The sequence below is a fragment of the Neodiprion virginianus genome, chromosome 5, assembly GCF_021901495.1.
Source record: "Neodiprion virginianus isolate iyNeoVirg1 chromosome 5, iyNeoVirg1.1, whole genome shotgun sequence".
Lineage (NCBI taxonomy): Eukaryota > Metazoa > Arthropoda > Insecta > Hymenoptera > Diprionidae > Neodiprion > Neodiprion virginianus.
In genome coordinates this window covers 27,143,328-27,160,943 of record NC_060881.1, presented here as the reverse complement: position 1 = coordinate 27,160,943, position 17,616 = coordinate 27,143,328, and the positions used below count along the sequence as shown (strand labels likewise).

General features: G+C 36.9%; 1 protein-coding gene and 1 non-coding gene across 3 annotated transcripts; both read right to left on the bottom strand.

Moving 5' to 3' along the window:
- Nucleotides 1–4,020: 4,020 nt before the first annotated feature.
- LOC124305764 (apoptotic protease-activating factor 1-like) lies at nucleotides 4,021–13,236 on the bottom strand. Of its 2 annotated transcripts, none has more exons than XM_046765525.1 (14): nucleotides 12,980–13,236; nucleotides 10,787–10,996; nucleotides 10,358–10,547; nucleotides 9,656–9,793; nucleotides 9,182–9,478; nucleotides 8,793–9,031; nucleotides 8,521–8,650; nucleotides 7,355–8,428; nucleotides 7,083–7,132; nucleotides 6,478–6,940; nucleotides 6,325–6,407; nucleotides 5,833–6,160; nucleotides 5,312–5,698; nucleotides 4,021–5,128 (listed from the first exon to the last, which is right to left on the bottom strand). In XM_046765525.1, the coding sequence occupies exons 2-14, from the start codon at nucleotides 10,969–10,971 to the stop codon at nucleotides 4,472–4,474; spliced, it is 4,221 nt and encodes a 1,406-aa protein (XP_046621481.1). In that variant the 5' UTR covers nucleotides 10,972–10,996; nucleotides 12,980–13,236; the 3' UTR covers nucleotides 4,021–4,471. The 2 variants fall into 2 exon arrangements, with proteins under 2 accessions (XP_046621481.1, XP_046621482.1); XM_046765526.1 differs by having other exon boundaries at nucleotides 9,656–9,784.
- A 3,782-nt stretch (nucleotides 13,237–17,018) lies between these two features.
- On the bottom strand, nucleotides 17,019–17,090 carry Trnag-ucc (transfer RNA glycine (anticodon UCC)). Its single transcript has one exon. It is a non-coding gene; the product is annotated as a tRNA-Gly (tRNA).
- Nucleotides 17,091–17,616: the final 526 nt, after the last annotated feature.

Sequence of the window (17,616 nt, the reverse complement as noted above, 5' to 3'; positions counted from 1 at the left end):
ACACCAATTTCCACCTCCAACATCATGAATATTTGCAAGGCGTTGGTAAGGCCGCCATTGAATGTGCAAACAGCGATATCCATCGCGATATCTAGGACAGTTTTTCCGCTTGAAGATGATTTGGGGGCCAAAAAAAAATTTTTCTCGCACGGGACCTTTTTTTCCTTATTCTAGAGGGTTTAAACTATTTTTGAAGCCAATAAAAAAAAAAATCGATTTTTCAAAAAATTTACATTGGCCATACCCCTTGACAAATAGAATGGTTATTCGTACGCTAAATACTATAGTTATATCTCTTGGGCAACGCATCAAATACACCGAGAAATTAACATTATTAATAGTATATTGGTAATCAGTTTTTTCCTATCATTGTACATTCCATATCATTCTATTTTGTAAACAATTCTTTCTTTAAAAACGTCATCAGAAATTCCGTTAATACTTTCATGTGTATAATCATAGCTTAACAATTACATTTAATATACTATTTAAATTGGAACAAAAAATCATCGTCCGTATAGTTGCATACGACACACTGAACTATTCAATTGTAGCCTAGCGCAATATCCTGCAAGGTAAATAATACACGTACCGCAAGTGTATATACATACCTATACAAGTATGAGCAATTAACACAATTGCATATACAACTTGAAAATTCGAAATCGAACCATGATATACCTATAAGTAAATCTTTGAATATTTATTAATTCAATTTATACAATTTTTCTTCCAAAAAGATAAAATTTAGGCGTGACGAAAGCATTTTCGGTTAAACAAATTCAAACACATTTACATGGCAGGGTGGCCACTCAATTCCGGTCACGGAATTCCCTGACATTTCCCGGTTTTCCCTGACTAAAATCATTATTTTTCCCTAACAATTTGTGCAGAAATCACTAAAAACTATAGTAACCTAGGTAAAGTATGGCCAAATATATTAAAGTTATAAAAGTTTTTAAAAGTTGTTTATTCCGTTCATTATGATTTTTGAAAGTTGACAAAAAATGAAAATTTCCATTTCCGTGGTCTTGTTAAGTATATATTTAAGAAGGGGCTCCAAGAAGCGAAATATTTTTAGAGCTATTATTTGAACATTTATGCTGTTTGCAATGAAAATTGAGGTTCGAAGAATTATGACTAATTAACGAATGTGTAACTTTTTGAAAAATATACTTAAAAATTTTTTTCCAACGGGACATTTTTCTTTCAAGTGTTAAGAATACACCACAATTTATCCAAATTTTTAAATTGATATTCAATACAGCAAAACAATTATTTTATGCGGTGTACTGTCTAGACGCGGCACGTCTATGCCGTAACAGTTGCGCAGAGCGTTAAATTAAAATTACTAATACTGAAGATAGAATTCCGGGTGCTCGTACTTTTTTATTGGAAATTTCCTCCTCTTTAAGAATCTTTTTAAAATTTTCGCTAGCGCTTTTACTTTTTGAGTTATTGCCAAAAAACTGAGGCTTCGTTTTTTCTAGACTATTAGGCGTCGATGAACGTGCGTCTCCACACGCAGTGACGGCCGTAGATAAATCAAACCGATGTCTGCTCGTACTATTGAATTCATGTGACAATCAACAACTAAGCTTATAATCGTCAATAAGAAGAGAAGAACAATTGGGACGATGCGGTGATAGCATCTCAATTTTATGGACAAGGCTTTTGAAATCCGTGAGTTCTATAAAAAGTCCCTGACCAGCCAAAAAATTCCCTGACATTTCCCTGACATACAAAATTCCCTGACATTTCCCGGTTTTCCCGGTTTTCCAGACGGGTGGCCACCCTGCATGGGTATGTTGTTGCTTTAGTTTTAAAAAAGATTGGTTAAAATATGTGAGTGAAAAACATAATAAAAAAAATCAATTATTCTAAGATTGGCTAACTTATGAGAAAAGTCTTTTGTCACGGAAATGAAAACTTACCAATTACCTATCCTTGAAAACCACATCGAGGTCACCGATGGTATTAGTGCAGTGATAATGGATTATATCTAAATTAGATGACATTTTTTAAGCTTATATCTTGTCGATGAGTAAATTATACATATATCGATGGCTCAGCGGAACAACATTGCATCGTAGAATTTTGTTGTACTTTAGATTTGATTTCAATTTCAAGTATATCGAGTTAAAATTCAGATTGTAACATTTCCTAAGGCTGCGCCGCAGCTGCGTACATGCGATTTGAAATTAAAATTATTGTTGCTGGTTCTTACGAAACGTGATTAAGTTCAGTCATGTGCCAAAAGATATTAAATATTTGAATCGCGCAATTGAGAATAACGATTAATTAATCATCATCAATGAGCAATTGACGAAAATAATCGATCGTGTTAGATAACAAGTGTAGTAATTAATTATGCTCCACAAATGAGCCATGATGAGGGAAATAAAAGTTAAATCCTAATCGCAATTCCGTGTTGAACAGTATCAATATTTCTTCAGTAGCGAAAACTCGGAAAAATTTTCGAATGACATTGTTATTAGAGATACGATCGTATAGAACCAAATTTTGAGATACAATGTTTTTGTGCTTACAATCAGCCATCGACGTATGTATTTTTATGTTTTTCATTCGGGCGCGATGTGAAAAAAAAAAAAATTGATAATCATACACTTCTCGCAAAAATTAAGGGAACAACAAAATTTTCGCAATTTTTTGGTGATTTTCAACAGGCTGTATTTCAGTGAAAAATGGTCGTACAAGAAATAAAAAAACAAAGCTTTTGAAGCTTGAAGACTCTAGTTTTTGAATTTTTCGGTTAAAAATTTTTCGAAGCACTATTAGCCATGCAATCCTTGGATAAAGCACGAAGAAAAAATTTTCAAAATTTTTTACATTTTTTTTTTCGCTCTACGGGCATGGAAAAATTTTGAAAAAATCAAGGGAACAAGGTTTTTGTTTCTTAAGGAACCTTGTTCTCTTAATTTTGTCAAAATTTCAATCAATCAGTCCAGGAAAACCGCTGAACCGATCGATTTACCGATTTAGAGGGACCTTTGGGGTACATTAGGCTGTAAAATTTTCTTCTAACCTAAGCTTTTCCCCCAATATTGACGAAGATACAGTCGATTATCCAAAAAAAGGCAAAATGGCATTTTTTTGCTCTTTTTTCACGTTAACGCTACAGGTGGAAAAAATTTTTTTTTGACATCAACCATGACAGATTTTTGTAGGAAATTTTCTGCAGAAAAAGAAACTGCCCTTCAGCTCGCTGTGCGACCGATAGTTCCAGAGATATCGGAAGATGAGTGAAAAAGGATCCTTTGGCATTCAAAATTCGATATCTCGAAGACAAATGGTCGTATCGAGGTTTAAAAAAAAGCATCTTGAAGCTGAATAAACAGGCTATGCGACCTATGCATTGGTTTAGCTCGGAAAAATTTTTCCATGCCCGTAGAGCGAAAAAAAAAAATGTGAAAAATTTTGAAAATTTTTTCTTCGTGCTTTATCCAAGGATTGCATGGCTAATAGTACTTCGAAAAATTTTTAACCAAAAAATTCAAAAACTAGAGTCTTCAAGCTTCAAAAGCTTTATTTTTTCATTTCTTGTACGACCATTTTTCACTGAAATACAGCCTGTTGAAAATCACCAAAAAATTTCGAAAATTTTGTTGTTCCCTTAATTTTTGCGAGAAGTGTACTTCTGGTCTATACATAACCTATTTATAGTTATAAACTTATATTTATTTATTTATATATGTGTGTGTGTGTGTGTGTGTGTGTGTGTGTGTGTGTAATATATATATTATACATATTTATATGTGTATGCGCATGTGTACATATATATATATGTATATATCACAATGTTTTTCTTTTCGTTTCATTTACTTTTAATAATCTTACCCTAGACAAGAGCAGTAAAAAAATTATTCAAAATCAAGTGTAAAATACAAGTAAAAAGTATACATTATCCAAAAAGGATTAATTAGGATGTGTACAAATAGAGTTTCCAAAGGAAAACTTAGTATCAAAAGTACTAAGAATAAAATAAATGCACCATACAATGAGGTAATACAGTATTATATACATAAATCAATGGCTAATGTAATTTGTTCATGAAAAAAAATTGGGAGAAAAAAATAAACTGAATCTGACTGTTCGAAATACGTATCGGCAGTGGTAAAAAGTAATTTGTGATTAAGATTGAAGAGATTATTGAAAATAGTAAGACTCTTTTCTTTCTTTCTCTGTTTTAGTTTTAATGAAAAAACTAGAAATGAATGATGCTGTGTATTTTTGAATAATTTTTTTTTTTTTTGTATAAAACTGCTAGAGATTAGAAAAAAGATTTGAATGATTAAAAAAAATTATAGTAATCACACCGTTACCTCAGAAGCGGTGATTTTATACCAAGTATTATAAATCTGAGGAAATGGGATGCGACATTGTGAATTAAATACAATAAAGTTAATTTAAACTGATGCCCACCGTTGTTAACGGCAGTTGTCATCGATTGTTATGAAATGGTGTGATGTTTATTCATTCCGTTTTTTTCAATAACAGCTAGGTTATAAATTGAGCCTTCGCCATCAATGGTAATGAACCTTTTAAAGTTTTTTGAAATGCATACATTAGTCGCTAAATTACCGTCAAGTTTAACAACGCTCAACAAACCGGGTGTATCGAAATCTTTTGGCCGTTTATCAGACCAACAGAAGGAAGGAGAGTTGTGACCATTGCCGTTAATCTCATTTGTGTCCTGTTCCGACGAATAAGCTGAAACCGCACTGCCAGTTGAATTTGATACCTCTTCAGTAGCATCATCATGGTTGTTGTTCAAGGATTTATTTTTAGATTCTTGTATAACGCTACTGAATTGAAAACTTTGGCTATTCTTCAAAGGCTCGCGAGGTAAATTGAGATCAGTGGTTACATTCAAATTAGACGAAACCGTCAGGTCTGTGTAGCTTTGACTAATTTGTCGATTAGAACCTGCTATATTATTCTGCGACGAGCTTTCACCAATTCGAGATATGTTCCACCAGGCCATCTCGTTGCTCAAAGAGAGAAGAATCTGTTCGTTGAGGCTCGAAGGTCCCCAATATAGCTGTTTTACAGCTCGACGATGGAGATCTAATAGTTGTATCTCCTTACTAGATTTTCCATCAATTATCTGATTGGGGATATTGAGAATAAAGTATAATTATATATCAGTCTTGTTCCTCTCGCTTTTGAAGATGTTTCAACTTTCGCAGTTTCAACATCTTGTTCAACGCGTATGTAAATTAACAAACTTGTGGTAAAATTAAGGTGAAAAAAAAAAAAACACAAACAATCATATAGTAAAATTGCTTACCATAATTTTACCCCTTTTCATTCCGACAGCGAGTAAAGTTCCGTTGGGTGAAAAATTACAGGCTGTTATTTCATCAGGCAAATTTTGGACGGTATTTTCTTGAAACGCTATAGTGTTACCAACTTTCTTAGGCACCAGTTTGCAAATAGTGAGACATCCCGAGGCGTTGGCTAGTGCTAAATAATTCTCCTCGTCGCTGAGAGAGCAGCAGCTCACTTTACGCATCTTTGTCGGCACGTACTTAACTCGTAGCCGCCATTTCCGGTCCCATAGTTTTGCAACTTCGTTGGCTACGGTTAACACGTGTTTCACGTTTTTTAAATATTTGGAAAATATCACAGATCCGCTATTTTCAATTAATTGGTTATCCTCAGGACCCTCCCAGATCTGAAACTCGGAGAACGGTAAGTTGAAAAACAAAACAGAAAGAAAAACTTAATCAACCGTCTAAACTGAACAGTAAACAACTGAAATAGAAAAAAATAGAAAATATAGAATAGATAAAATGGAAAATCTCGCACCTGCAAATCCGCGGGTCCATTATTGCACACGATTACATTTTTCTCCTCGATTCCGAGTATAGTCATAAATCTCACGGAATACGACAATTGCAATATTTGATCATAATGTTTGTGTTTTAAGTCAAACAAGAATATTTGACCCCCTTCAGTTGCATAAGCAACTCGATTTTTGTCCTCGAAAAACATTATATTAGTTATCTTCGCGTTAACCGATGGTGCCTCGGCGATAACATTGTCATTTTGAATAATCTGCACCGTTCTATTGGATGTCGCTACAGCAATAATATTTTTCTCAACTGATTCGACAATTGCGTCAAACAGGGGCAGTCTGAAAGCAGGAAAGCAATATGTCGATGAAATTAATTTGTAGACCGATGAACAAAATTTATAAAAATAAAGTGAAAAATTGAAAGAAAAATAAAAAATTGCCATCAATCTTTCTTCATTTACGTTTCAGTTTAACATATTTCTTGTACTACGGGGTGGCTTTACCTTTGAGAAACAGGATTCTCCGTAGGGTCAAATCTCCACCTGTGGACCATTGGCACAAGTGTATCACAACTGCCGGCACAGATCTGTTGAAATAAATGGAGAAATAATAAAGGAACTAAATTCTATCGAGTACTGAGCAACAAAATCACTTACCATGTGACAGCGTTCATTCTCTAGCCACTGAGTATCAAGGCTAGTAACAGATTTTTTGTACGTTTTGATTGTTTTATAGCCGTTTCGAAGACTGTGAATAGTAACAGAGCAGCCAGTGTCCGCAGTGATGACGTACCGGCCATCTTGAGTCAAAGCTGCGCAAGTATATGTCACCGTTTCATCGGCAAGTTTGGCAAATTCGGTATATGTAGGATAGCCTGTGATTTCGTCAAGTTTCCAGGTGACGGAGAATAATTTTTTATCCAACAAACCAATCATAATATTGGCAACCCCCGGAACGGAGAGGAGTGATATCACTTTTACCATCTCAGAGGAGAGGGTACATTGCGTCACGTAATTGCCGTGTGTAGCGTCATACATAGTTAAAGCTCCTGTTTCTAGGTTTACGGTATGAAGTTTTGTACTGGATATCGTGAACAGAATGCAGTTTAACGTTGAATTGCTGAAAGCGAAGTTGCAATTATTCGATCGTGCGGCTAGGATGATGCTCATTTTATAAAAATGATACAGAACGTTATGCTCAAAACGTCTGTAACGAATTTAGGATCAATCGTCAAACATTGATATTTTTCATCAAAACTTACCCTGCCATTGAAATTTGATCAATAAAAACTTCGCCGGTCCACTTCCATACCTGAGGAAGGAAAAAAGTTGTTCAAGTATCTATTACGGTCGATATTGTACAACAAGCAATGAACTCTGTTATAAAATTTCAATCATTGACCTCAAATTTCAAACATTGTACGTTTTGACACAGGTTTTAATCATTTTGTTCATGTTTCTCTCTTAATTTAGTACCTAGTGCTTTTCTTGGACAAAATATCAGATTAAGAAATTAATAAAATGGCCAACATACCATGATGTTCCCATTCTTGGTACAGGCAGCAATTTTCTGGCTACTTGAGCAAATAGAAATATCCATAATTTTCTGATCCTTGACTGCGAAAGTAAATTTACTGTGATCCTGGTTGATATCGTTTTCGTACATTGTTTTCCAGTCCTTCTGCCTGGTTCGAGGATTGAGAGTTTTCATGTAAAACTCTCGTTGCTTGCTGAGATCGAATAACTTTGCTGTACCGTCTTCGCTAATAGAGACAAAGTACTCTCCGTTCCTCGGAGTGATAATCTTTCTGATGGGATAATCCCTATTGTTCCCATAAAAAACAACGTGGTGCCCGTCGTGGCAGTTCCACAACACAACTTCTCCCATGTCATTTCCTATGAGGATCACACTAGCTTCGTTAGTAAAAGCGACAGATCGCACCTGCATGTATAATTCATCGCTCAGAGAATTCAAATTCTGATTGTTGTTCTTCAAATGGCTTAAATAGAGGCTGCTCTGTCGCTCATTTGCCAGAGACTCAGCCATGTCTCTGACAAAGCCCGAATATGGGTGTTTCAGGGCCACTTGAACAAGGTCGAGGCAGTTCCGTCTTCGATATTCGGCGAGGGTTGAGGCCTGTTGTACGAGGAATTTCTCAAGATCTGTAACCTTATCCAAGAGCTCTGGAGATTCCTGGGTAATGTGTTTTCTGTACTTTTTTAAATCAATTAGAAGATCACCAGGACCGATATGGTAGATTTTTGCCTCGATGAATTTAAAATTAAGATAAACTTCCGGAAATTTGTTTAGTAACTCTCCCTCTTCCATATGGTGTCCAATATAAGAATAGATGTAATTGTCCTTTGGGAGATTTGACAATTTCCAGTTGCATGCCTCAAAATTTTTATTCACATAAGTCTTATGGAGATTCATTAAGGATTCTGCTGTCAATTTGTCTCGAAGGTGACGCAGCACCAAGTTGTGAACACCGTATATATATGTTTTTAGATGTACATGCCACTGTCTCACGGCCATTGATTTTTTGCAAAATTTAGACATTATCAAATCGACTTCTGGTGGATCCAGATCCCAAAATATTGACAATGTCTGCAAGGAGCATAATTGAGGATGGTAAGATTAGTTAGTTCATTTTTTTAGTTTATTAAAATTGGATATTCTTTTTTTTTTCATTAACAAACCTTTGTTGTGATGTTCACGTCTTCAGGGAATATAGCAAACATTTCATAGTAATGTATTTCGTCTTTGGAAAGCTTATTTATGCACATTTCGAATATCGCTTTCAACTTGTCGAGACTCTCTTGCAAAACGCTGCAATGAATAAGAAATACATGAATGGATAGCGGCTGTTAGTTGCTCAATTTAACGCGAAAAATATTGCAGGGATGTAACGATTTTTTTTCTTTTTTTTAATCAAGACAAAAATTAACACTTGGCTATTCATGATACGTACGCAGATTTCTTCTTCTTCAATGCATCGAGGTAGTAAGACCACGTGTCAGCCCTTTTATCACCTTCGATAAGACTCTCTTTGACATCTTCAAATTGGGCTGAAAACATCGCGATCATAAGAGGCATTCCCTTGCATTCCTCGTGTATCTGGCGAGCCTGTTTGGGCAGCTCCGAGGCATCGACACCGATAGCTTTGGCAAACAAGGCAAGCGATTCTTTCGGGGTGAAGCCCTCGTTCATCTGAAACAAGTTGAGAAAAAGAATTATCAAAACAAAGCTAGACATGACGGCACAAAAAGTAAATAGATAAATAAGAGACAACTGAAATTACGTTCGAGGCAATAGTAAATTTTTGCATTGTACAAATATTATCAAGGCAGGAAAACTCACCTCAATGATATCGCATTTTTTTCCTCTCAGTATGTCTGTGTCAGTTGTCAAGACAAGAGTCTTGCATCCAAAATCAAATGCTTCGATAATTTCGCGCCGATTAACATCGTCCAGTATTAACAGGGCATGATTATGTTTGGAAAAATGGTGCCTCAGAAAATATTTGAGAGAGTCTTCACTAGTCGGTTCTGTCAACAGATCCAGATTTCTCACTCGGTGAAAAAGCATGTTCAACTGAGTGAGTATGTTCTCTGCGACTGATTGTTCCGATCCAAATTTAATCCAGTACATTTCCTTCTGTCATGGGCAATGAATAAAAGTTGGTTTTTGATTACAGAAAATTTGTTAGCCTTTTTCATATTAAAAACTTAATTGCATTAGGATTGTTTTTTTGTAAATGTCAATTAAAAATTGGTACAAATTTCGTTTATATAATCAAGCGACTGACTAATTAGTTCTCGACAATCGCATTACCTGGAATAAATCAGTAGCAAGATCATCGTCCTGTAAAGTTTCACTGACCAAAGTTGATTTACCATATCCTGGCAGCGCATGGAGAGCCAGGTAATTACTTGGTTTCAACTCTTTCAGCCCTTTGCGCAACTGTTCCATCTGAAAATACATGTCCAATTATTGATGTTGTAGTCCATTGAATTTTTTTTATTGCATATATCAACTTGCAGATTAGAAAATAGAAGTCTAAGAAGGTTACCCAAGTTGATTAGCTTGTAGTTTTTGACCATTCAAATAACAGTAAAATATATTCTGATGATATTGTTTTTTTGTGGTAAAGTTATCGGGGTTTGAAACCTGAGAACTCGAAAATGTCAAAAATATTATGCAATAAATGCCAGTTATTGTAATAGAAAGACTAAATTAGATTGAGACTGGGTACCGGCATTCTTGAATTCATAGTTCAGAAAATAATGAATTTCAATTTTGCATGTACCTAATTTATTTACCATAAGAACTTACCGATTTTATCAACGCCGCATTTGAAAGCACAGGATTAAAGAAAATTCATACAATATAAAACATTACACAGCAATAACATAAAGATCTACAGTAAGTTAAACTAAATTTCAAAGTATTCGAAAAGATAAATGTTGATGAGTTGAGAGATTATAGTCTTTAAAAAAGTATAATGAGATTACTAAAGTGAAAAAATTAATAAACCTTTCTTGTCCTTGACACATTTAGCGATGGAATTGCAGGAAGATGCGGGTGTGGGACGTTTTGTCCTACGGGAGCATCTAATGAATCTACACTGTCAAAATTCTCTTCGAGCTCATCCATTTCTTTGCTGATCCAATCATAATTTAGTCGCATAGCTTCTTTAAATATGGAATAAGCCTTCGGACCGCGTCTAAAGATTATGCAAACAAAAAAGGTGCAATTGTGAGAAACAATTCAATGCATGCAGAAAAGTGTAATATTTTGAGTTTGAACAATGTTAATAAAAAAAGTTGGTGATAATGTTCTCTCTGATTAATCTAAAGCTTGAAGAAATATGAGTAAGGTTTGTAAGAGGAAACATGTTTTAAAGAAATACTAATATAGACTTTAAATAGACAAAAAAAAAAAAAACTCCAAGGAGCAATTTACCCCGGTAGGTGAGATAGCAGCTTCCGGATTTGCAACTCTCGATTTCCTGCATTAAGAATCTCTTCATTGGATGCCAAGGTGATGATGTTCTCTGCAACCAGCGTGTCAAGGACATTCTGATAGTCGAGATCACGGACGATCGCTGGTTGCACTTGGAGTAGGATATTCCGATGTTTCTCTTCCATTCTCAGGACAGACTCCTAAGGGAGCCTTGAAACAAATTCATAGATATATCACACATAGATATAAACACATCACCGTACAGGGTGTAAAAAAAATGGATGTCCCAGAAGTGCGCTGTCATATTTTGAGTAAAGAACTTAAAATTCATATACTCGTAATATACAGTTCAGTTTCAATGTTTCGTATCGCTTGAAATTGTGAGCAGAAGGGGAAAAAAATTGGAATATCCGATGTATGATGTGTACAAAATTTGAGTATCCTTCATCACCATTCGATTGTTTAAAATTCTTCTTATATACTATACAGTCGCATGCAAGAGTGTCCGGCCAAAGATAATCTTATGATTAAGTAACGCTTAAAGGATGCAAAATGGAAACACAAATACATCATCGTAAAGTTCTTTTATTTTGCAATTAAAATATGTAATTCAAAAATTGTTAATAACGGTTAACGATTATTTGTAACAAAAATAACACTCTTTGCTTCTTCATAAAGGTCCGGCCAAGCATAAATTACGCACTCTATGCAAAGAAAAAATATAGTAACTTGAGAAAAAATAATTGAAAACGGTAATAAATGTAAGATTTTCATCAATACTTGGTAGGCATACACTTCAAAGCTATCATGGCAGAACATCGGTGCGGCCTTGGTTCAATAGGTATGATGATCTCTATAAAGGGTTTAAAAAAGTCGCGCATCAGTAAAAAGAATAAGAAGGCCAGATTGGAATACGCAGAAAAATATCAGAGCTGAACTGTTGAAGATTAGAAGAAAGTGCTGTTTTCAGACGAAACTAAAATTAAATTGTTTGGTAGAAGGTACATTCGACGACCAAAAGGTACTAGAAAATCTTACATTTATTACAGTTTTCAATTATTTTCTCTCGAGTTACTATATTTTTTCTTTGGATATAGTGCATAATTTATGCTTGGCCGGACACTTATGAAGAAGCTAAGAGTGTTATTTTTGTTACAAATAATTGTTAACCGTTATTAACAATTTTTGAATTACATATTTTAATTGCATAATAAAAGAACTTTACGACGATATATTTGTGTTTCCATTTTGCATCTTTTAAGCGTTACTTAATCATAAGATTATCTTTGGGCGGACACTTTTGCATGCGACTGTAGCTGTGAAATGAAAAGTGTAAATGTCATACAATTGGTCTGGTGAGTAAGGTAATTTTTGTTGATTACGAAGCTGCGGTCGGATTAGGCTATACGACATTGCACAAGGAAAAGTCTCGAAACGACAAAACGTCAGATCTGATAAGCCCTGTCTTGTTTTTTCTATCAGACTGCCGGACAAAAGGAAAATCTTTTCTTCTACTCTGTAGTAGTTCTATTGCCCCATCAAAGCGTGAATTTTGTCGATAACGCTTATGTCAGGGGCAGCTTAGCATTACCTAACGGAATGAAAATCACATGCCGCACCATCAGCCGGACTCCAAACAAAGTGGAGTCCTGCACGTGAGCTTCGTTCGTTTGCACTGGTTAGTGCTGCCAACACAACAAAATACGATGAACAAATGGTGACCCTGATTATCGGTGATAACTGATTTTTCGCTTTTATCGACATGTAGTGACTAATTTAAAATCTAGGTGCTCAACTAATGGCAGTGTACCTGTAAATACTGCGAACTTCAAAACTTAGTAAAATATAACGAATATATATGTATAATCCCGTTTCAAAATGGCGCGGCAAATTCTTATCTTCAAGTGTCTTCAGCTACAGGTGACTATCCGGTGTCGCGAACGCATCGGTTTCAGATCCGGAAATTCAAAGTAACCCACGCGCGGAGTAGAGAAACTCGGGATGAAGGCCAACGCACTGACCTTTCTCTACCCGTGTGATCAGGTGTCAATGAACGGACTTCGTGCCGGTGGCACGGAGATGAAAAACTCGGTTTCTGACTTTGCATAAGCGTGGTTAAATTCATACGTGGCTCCGACGTAAGAGGGAACAAACGTAACTGTACTTTTTTGGCGAATTCTTCCAAGAACTTACCTCTCTGAGCGTTGGCGTCGAATAGGAGGTCGCGTCAGATAATGCTCAGCTAAAGTAATAAAATATGCCGCCTGCTGATGAAGTTCGTGGTAAATTCATTATTATTTTTTATACTTTTAAACGCACGCGCAGCGATTCTTTCACCCTCTCTGCACTTCGCGCATTTCAAAACACAACGAGTTTCACTCAACTTTGTTTACACAGTCGATGCCCTTACTTACGTGCAACGCTTGTGACGGTCCGTCCGCAACTGAATATGCATGCATCGCCGGGGAAAGCTTTGGCACGGGGTATGAAGGTAGGAGAGAAAAGACAAAGGCATCTAGCCGAGTCTGCGATGCACCGGCAGATGGCGACACGCGCTTCACTTCGCTACGTTTCGTTGCCTTCGCGTTCTTTTTATCCCGTCAACGTTCCAATCTCGTCGTTTGTTTCCTAGAACGGAGGATTTTTAGATTTTTTCGATTCGATTATTACCTATGCGTCATAAATTAGCGCTGCGTACGTGACCGGGTATCGTGGGTATTGGATGAAATTTGGCAACTTCTGCATCCCGTATACTCCGAACAAATTATGGAGTGATCGGAATCAGCAAAGACTCACGGTAAACACATGCACATACATTCTACATCGAAGTAATCCTATTGTCTTGTATTTTCCTCGAGAGCCACATCTAACACGTACGACGAGTCACGCGATTCTTTGTTAATAACTTCTAATCGATTTAAAAGAGATGCGTTCACACGTGGATGACAATTGTCAAAAGTATTTCGGCCCAATTTAATTTATTGTTAAAAATATTATTTCGCGAAATGTTAAGATATTATTCCAGTTATGTTTATTCCTGTCAGTAAAAGTGATTGTTGCAAGACGATTATTATAAAACTGGACAAACAACGTTTGTACGCTGGTCAGTTTATTTTGACTAAACGTGCTTAAAATAGAGTCTGCAGGGACATCTGGCAACCTTGCATATACATTTAAGTTTACCAGCTGCAGGTAGAAATGTAAGTACTGTGCATCTTATCTTATTCCACGTCATTGCACGCGTCATTTGACGTCTTTTAAGAAGCCCTGAAAGCGTGGTGTCCACAAGGAGCGTCCCCGGTAGTTATTGAAAGTATATACATTCTTAATAGTCACAATATTCGAGTCTCAGGCGTAGAATCGGCAAGCAGCTACGATCTAAAGTATTCAATGCCGCATCAATACACATTCCGAAACACAAATAACGAGAAGTATTTCGACGGAAGACGAGGTGAACGGTCCTCTTTCGCTTCCGCAATATTGGCAAACGTGTTATCTTCCACAAATCGAACATATACAGGATTAGTCACGTTGTTATCTATGCCGATAATAACTTATTGTTAGCCCTCTAAAATATCTGAGAAAATCTGCAACGTCAACGTTTGTTCAGGCTTCCCGAAGCTCATTTCAATTTATATTTACAAAGATTGTAAGCGATAAATGACCGTTACATCGAACTTTATAAATTACATTTCATTCAGCAAAGCATTACAAGCTCTGTCGTGTAGGTCCAAGTTGTAATCATTGACTCAATGTATCACTATATGAATCACCGAATGAAGTCTTTTGAATATAGGCCGATTATAGATAACCTAACAATAAGACGAGTTTCAAAATGCCTGACCTTCAGTGCTATCGTTGATTATATCTGGATTTTTAAAGTTTCACTTTTCAATATTAAGCCTATCTACAACCTATCAGTCGTATTGAAGGTCATCGGACTTGTAATACCTGCAACGAGGTTAGAGCAAAACGAGTCGCGAATCACATGTCGGTGAGTGTGTATGTAGGGTACCCGTTTTGATCGCCCCGGGCCAATACGCCGAAGCTAAGCAGGACACTAACGTTTCATACAATATATTCAAAGTTCAGAGGAGGGAAAAACACGAATGCACCAGATATTTCTTAAGTGGAGCCACCAAAATCGGGTCAAGGCCTATTAGGGTTTTTTTTTTGTTAACGGTAGGTATATTTTTTTCATCGGCATATGAAAGGGCATCAAATTTCGCATGAAATTATAAATTAGATAGAAGTTCTTGAAAAAATCTGGTATGCTCGTCGCCGCTTTTTCTTCCGATAATTACATTTTCGATATTATTTTTTCCTGCTAAATAAATTTATTCGAATTTCAAACATATAAAGCAATGTAGTTGGTACCAAAAATGCGTAGAAACTTCTGCTCGTCTCAATTGGTAAATCCCGATTAAGATTCTAGGGTAAAGCAGGATGCAAATCAAAGGCAAATAAAATCAAAGGCTCATCCGTTTGTCAGTGTTGTGCGAGTCTCTGCATTATTTAGTCAGAGTGGAATCGAGAATTGAGTTATTCCGCAACAGCAAGTTTTGTACGAAGTTTGACCATCTAATACAGCGCCGTTCATAAATCGTCCACTTCCGGTATCGGATCTAAACCGAGTTGTGATTCAGCCATCTACACAAGTTACACCAATGACCGAAAAAACAATTGCAAGATGCGGTTGCGAGCAGCTCGTAAGATGGCGGACCGTAGTCGACCTTTCGTCTGAAACGATCGTACATTGTGGAGAATTAAGTTGTAAAATCAATCGGAACGGTGACGCTGCGTCGATCATGAATACAAGTATGTAAATTTCCACTAAATTTATCGTCTTCGAAACGAAAAGGGCGACAGGTAAACAAACAACGGAATCGAAACTTCGGCTGATTCGCCAGTCCCGTGAAGTCGCTCTTTCGAATCGCTTCGATCGGCTTCTGTTTACGACTCGTTCATCGCCAGTGCTTTGTTTATTCGGTTTGCGGCGAACTTTACGCCGCACATTCGCGTTCGCAATAAGATTGGTGATTAACGTTTTACGTGTTGGTTTGAAAAGTGTTTCTTCTCGGTATGTTTTATCGCGTAGTGTGAATTTGTGGTGGAAAGTGAATTCTGCAGCATCGAAGTGGCTTCCTTCGCATCGGATCGGATCGGATGATCAACGGTTGAAGGTACGTATCACGCTTCGAAATATCTTATTCACATACGCCACGTATTCCGCACTTTTCATTCTGCCGAAATACTCGTTACCACCGACGTGGATAACACCACGATAAAACCTTCGTATAAGTTTACAGGCATAATTGAGTGTGGACTTGAGTGTACAAGTAAAAGGAAATCAATTATAACATTTTCCTCGACTCAATGAAAACTTGTCTAGTTGTCTACCGAGGCTTGTGAATCGGAAAGGACGTTCTTTTTTCCTCTAGCAGATTCTCGGACGACACCAGGAAGATTTACTACGATGTTATATAAGACGATGTGTTATACGGACATGCATTGGTGTATCCCACGGATATGACGCATCTCGGAACGTACCGCAGAGACATTGGAAGTTCACTAGTTTTTTCTTGTATTTACCGCGAACGGCGAGAGTAGACTCGGATCTATTTACTGCGAAGAATTTAACTACGGTAGAACCTAGATTATCCGAAGCAATTTGAACCGAGACTGGTTCGGATAATCAGAACGTCTGAAAGACGTCGTATGATTTTTTTTTATATCTTTTTTACAAAATCGTTAATTTTCGATTATACGCGCAGTTCTTGCAATATTGCAGTGAGCAACAATGTATCTTTCGCGCCAACCTTCAGATCATTGAGCGTTCGGATGAACTAAGGTTCTATCGGATAGGAGAAAAAAAAGAGTAGTCGAAAATCGTGCAACGTTTCTCTCACATCGGAATCGGTTGACACTTGATATAAAAACACAGCAAATTTTTAAAAAATATTCATTGTCTTTCTTTCTGTCGATTGACCGAGGGTTTCGTTTTGTGAAGTTGGCCCCCCGAGTGTTAAATTCGATTTTCATTACCAAAATCGACAGAAGTATTTTCAAAATTTGGAAAGAACTCTAGAACCATTCGAACGGAAGCTAGAAATCCGAAAAAAAAAGTTCGATGTTCGATGAATGAGGGGTCGAGTCAACAGAGATTGATCGATGCGAACATGATTAAGAAGATAAGAGAGCAAAATGGAAATGTGTGATAAAAAAATAGACGTGCGATGGCCGGGAATCGAACCCGGATCAACTGCTTGGAAGGCAACTATGCTGACCATTACACCACCATCGCACACGGAAGTTGTTGCCAATCGAGAATTCCTGTTTATCAATTCAGCTAGCTGTATTATGTGTACAGGTGGCCGGCTAAGCCTTTGCTTACGAACGGTTTACGGCGGTGGTCGAGCCGACAATGAACGACCGAGACTCGGTATCGTGATCCGTAAAAATGAGAAAAAATACGTTTCGAAAGTAAACAGAGGAAAACAATACAGCGGCAATTCATCCCGCGGTAAGATGGTTTTTAATTACACCGAAACTAAGAGAACGAATAAACTCCCGGCGGGTATTTTACTGCGTGGATTAGGCAGGTTTTGCGCATATTAAAACGCATCGCACAGGCGGGGATCTGTTTGATTGTGAGCTTCGTGATTATTTAAACGATGATTTACGCAATATATCAGGCGTTCGAAGGTTCGGACGACATCGAGGTGAAATATATTCATGGTGCAGGTTCGTCCGCCGGGTGTATACGTATATATACGGATAGGCGGTGGTGCCATTTCCATTTCGCGGGTAAATCTGGCCGAATCTAATTT

Excerpts from the sequence above, each read along its gene's own strand:
- LOC124305764 (XM_046765525.1), bottom strand. The coding sequence starts at position 10,971 with ATGGAAGAGAAACATCGGAATATCCTACTCCAAGTGCAACCAGCGATC. Across the intron at positions 9,479-9,655 it reads TTGCTACTGATTTATTCCAG|AAGGAAATGTACTGGATTAA; the intron begins GTAATGCGATTG and ends TGCCCATGACAG. Across the intron at positions 8,429-8,520 it reads ACGTGAACATCACAACAAAG|ACATTGTCAATATTTTGGGA; the intron begins GTTTGTTAATGA and ends TGCTCCTTGCAG.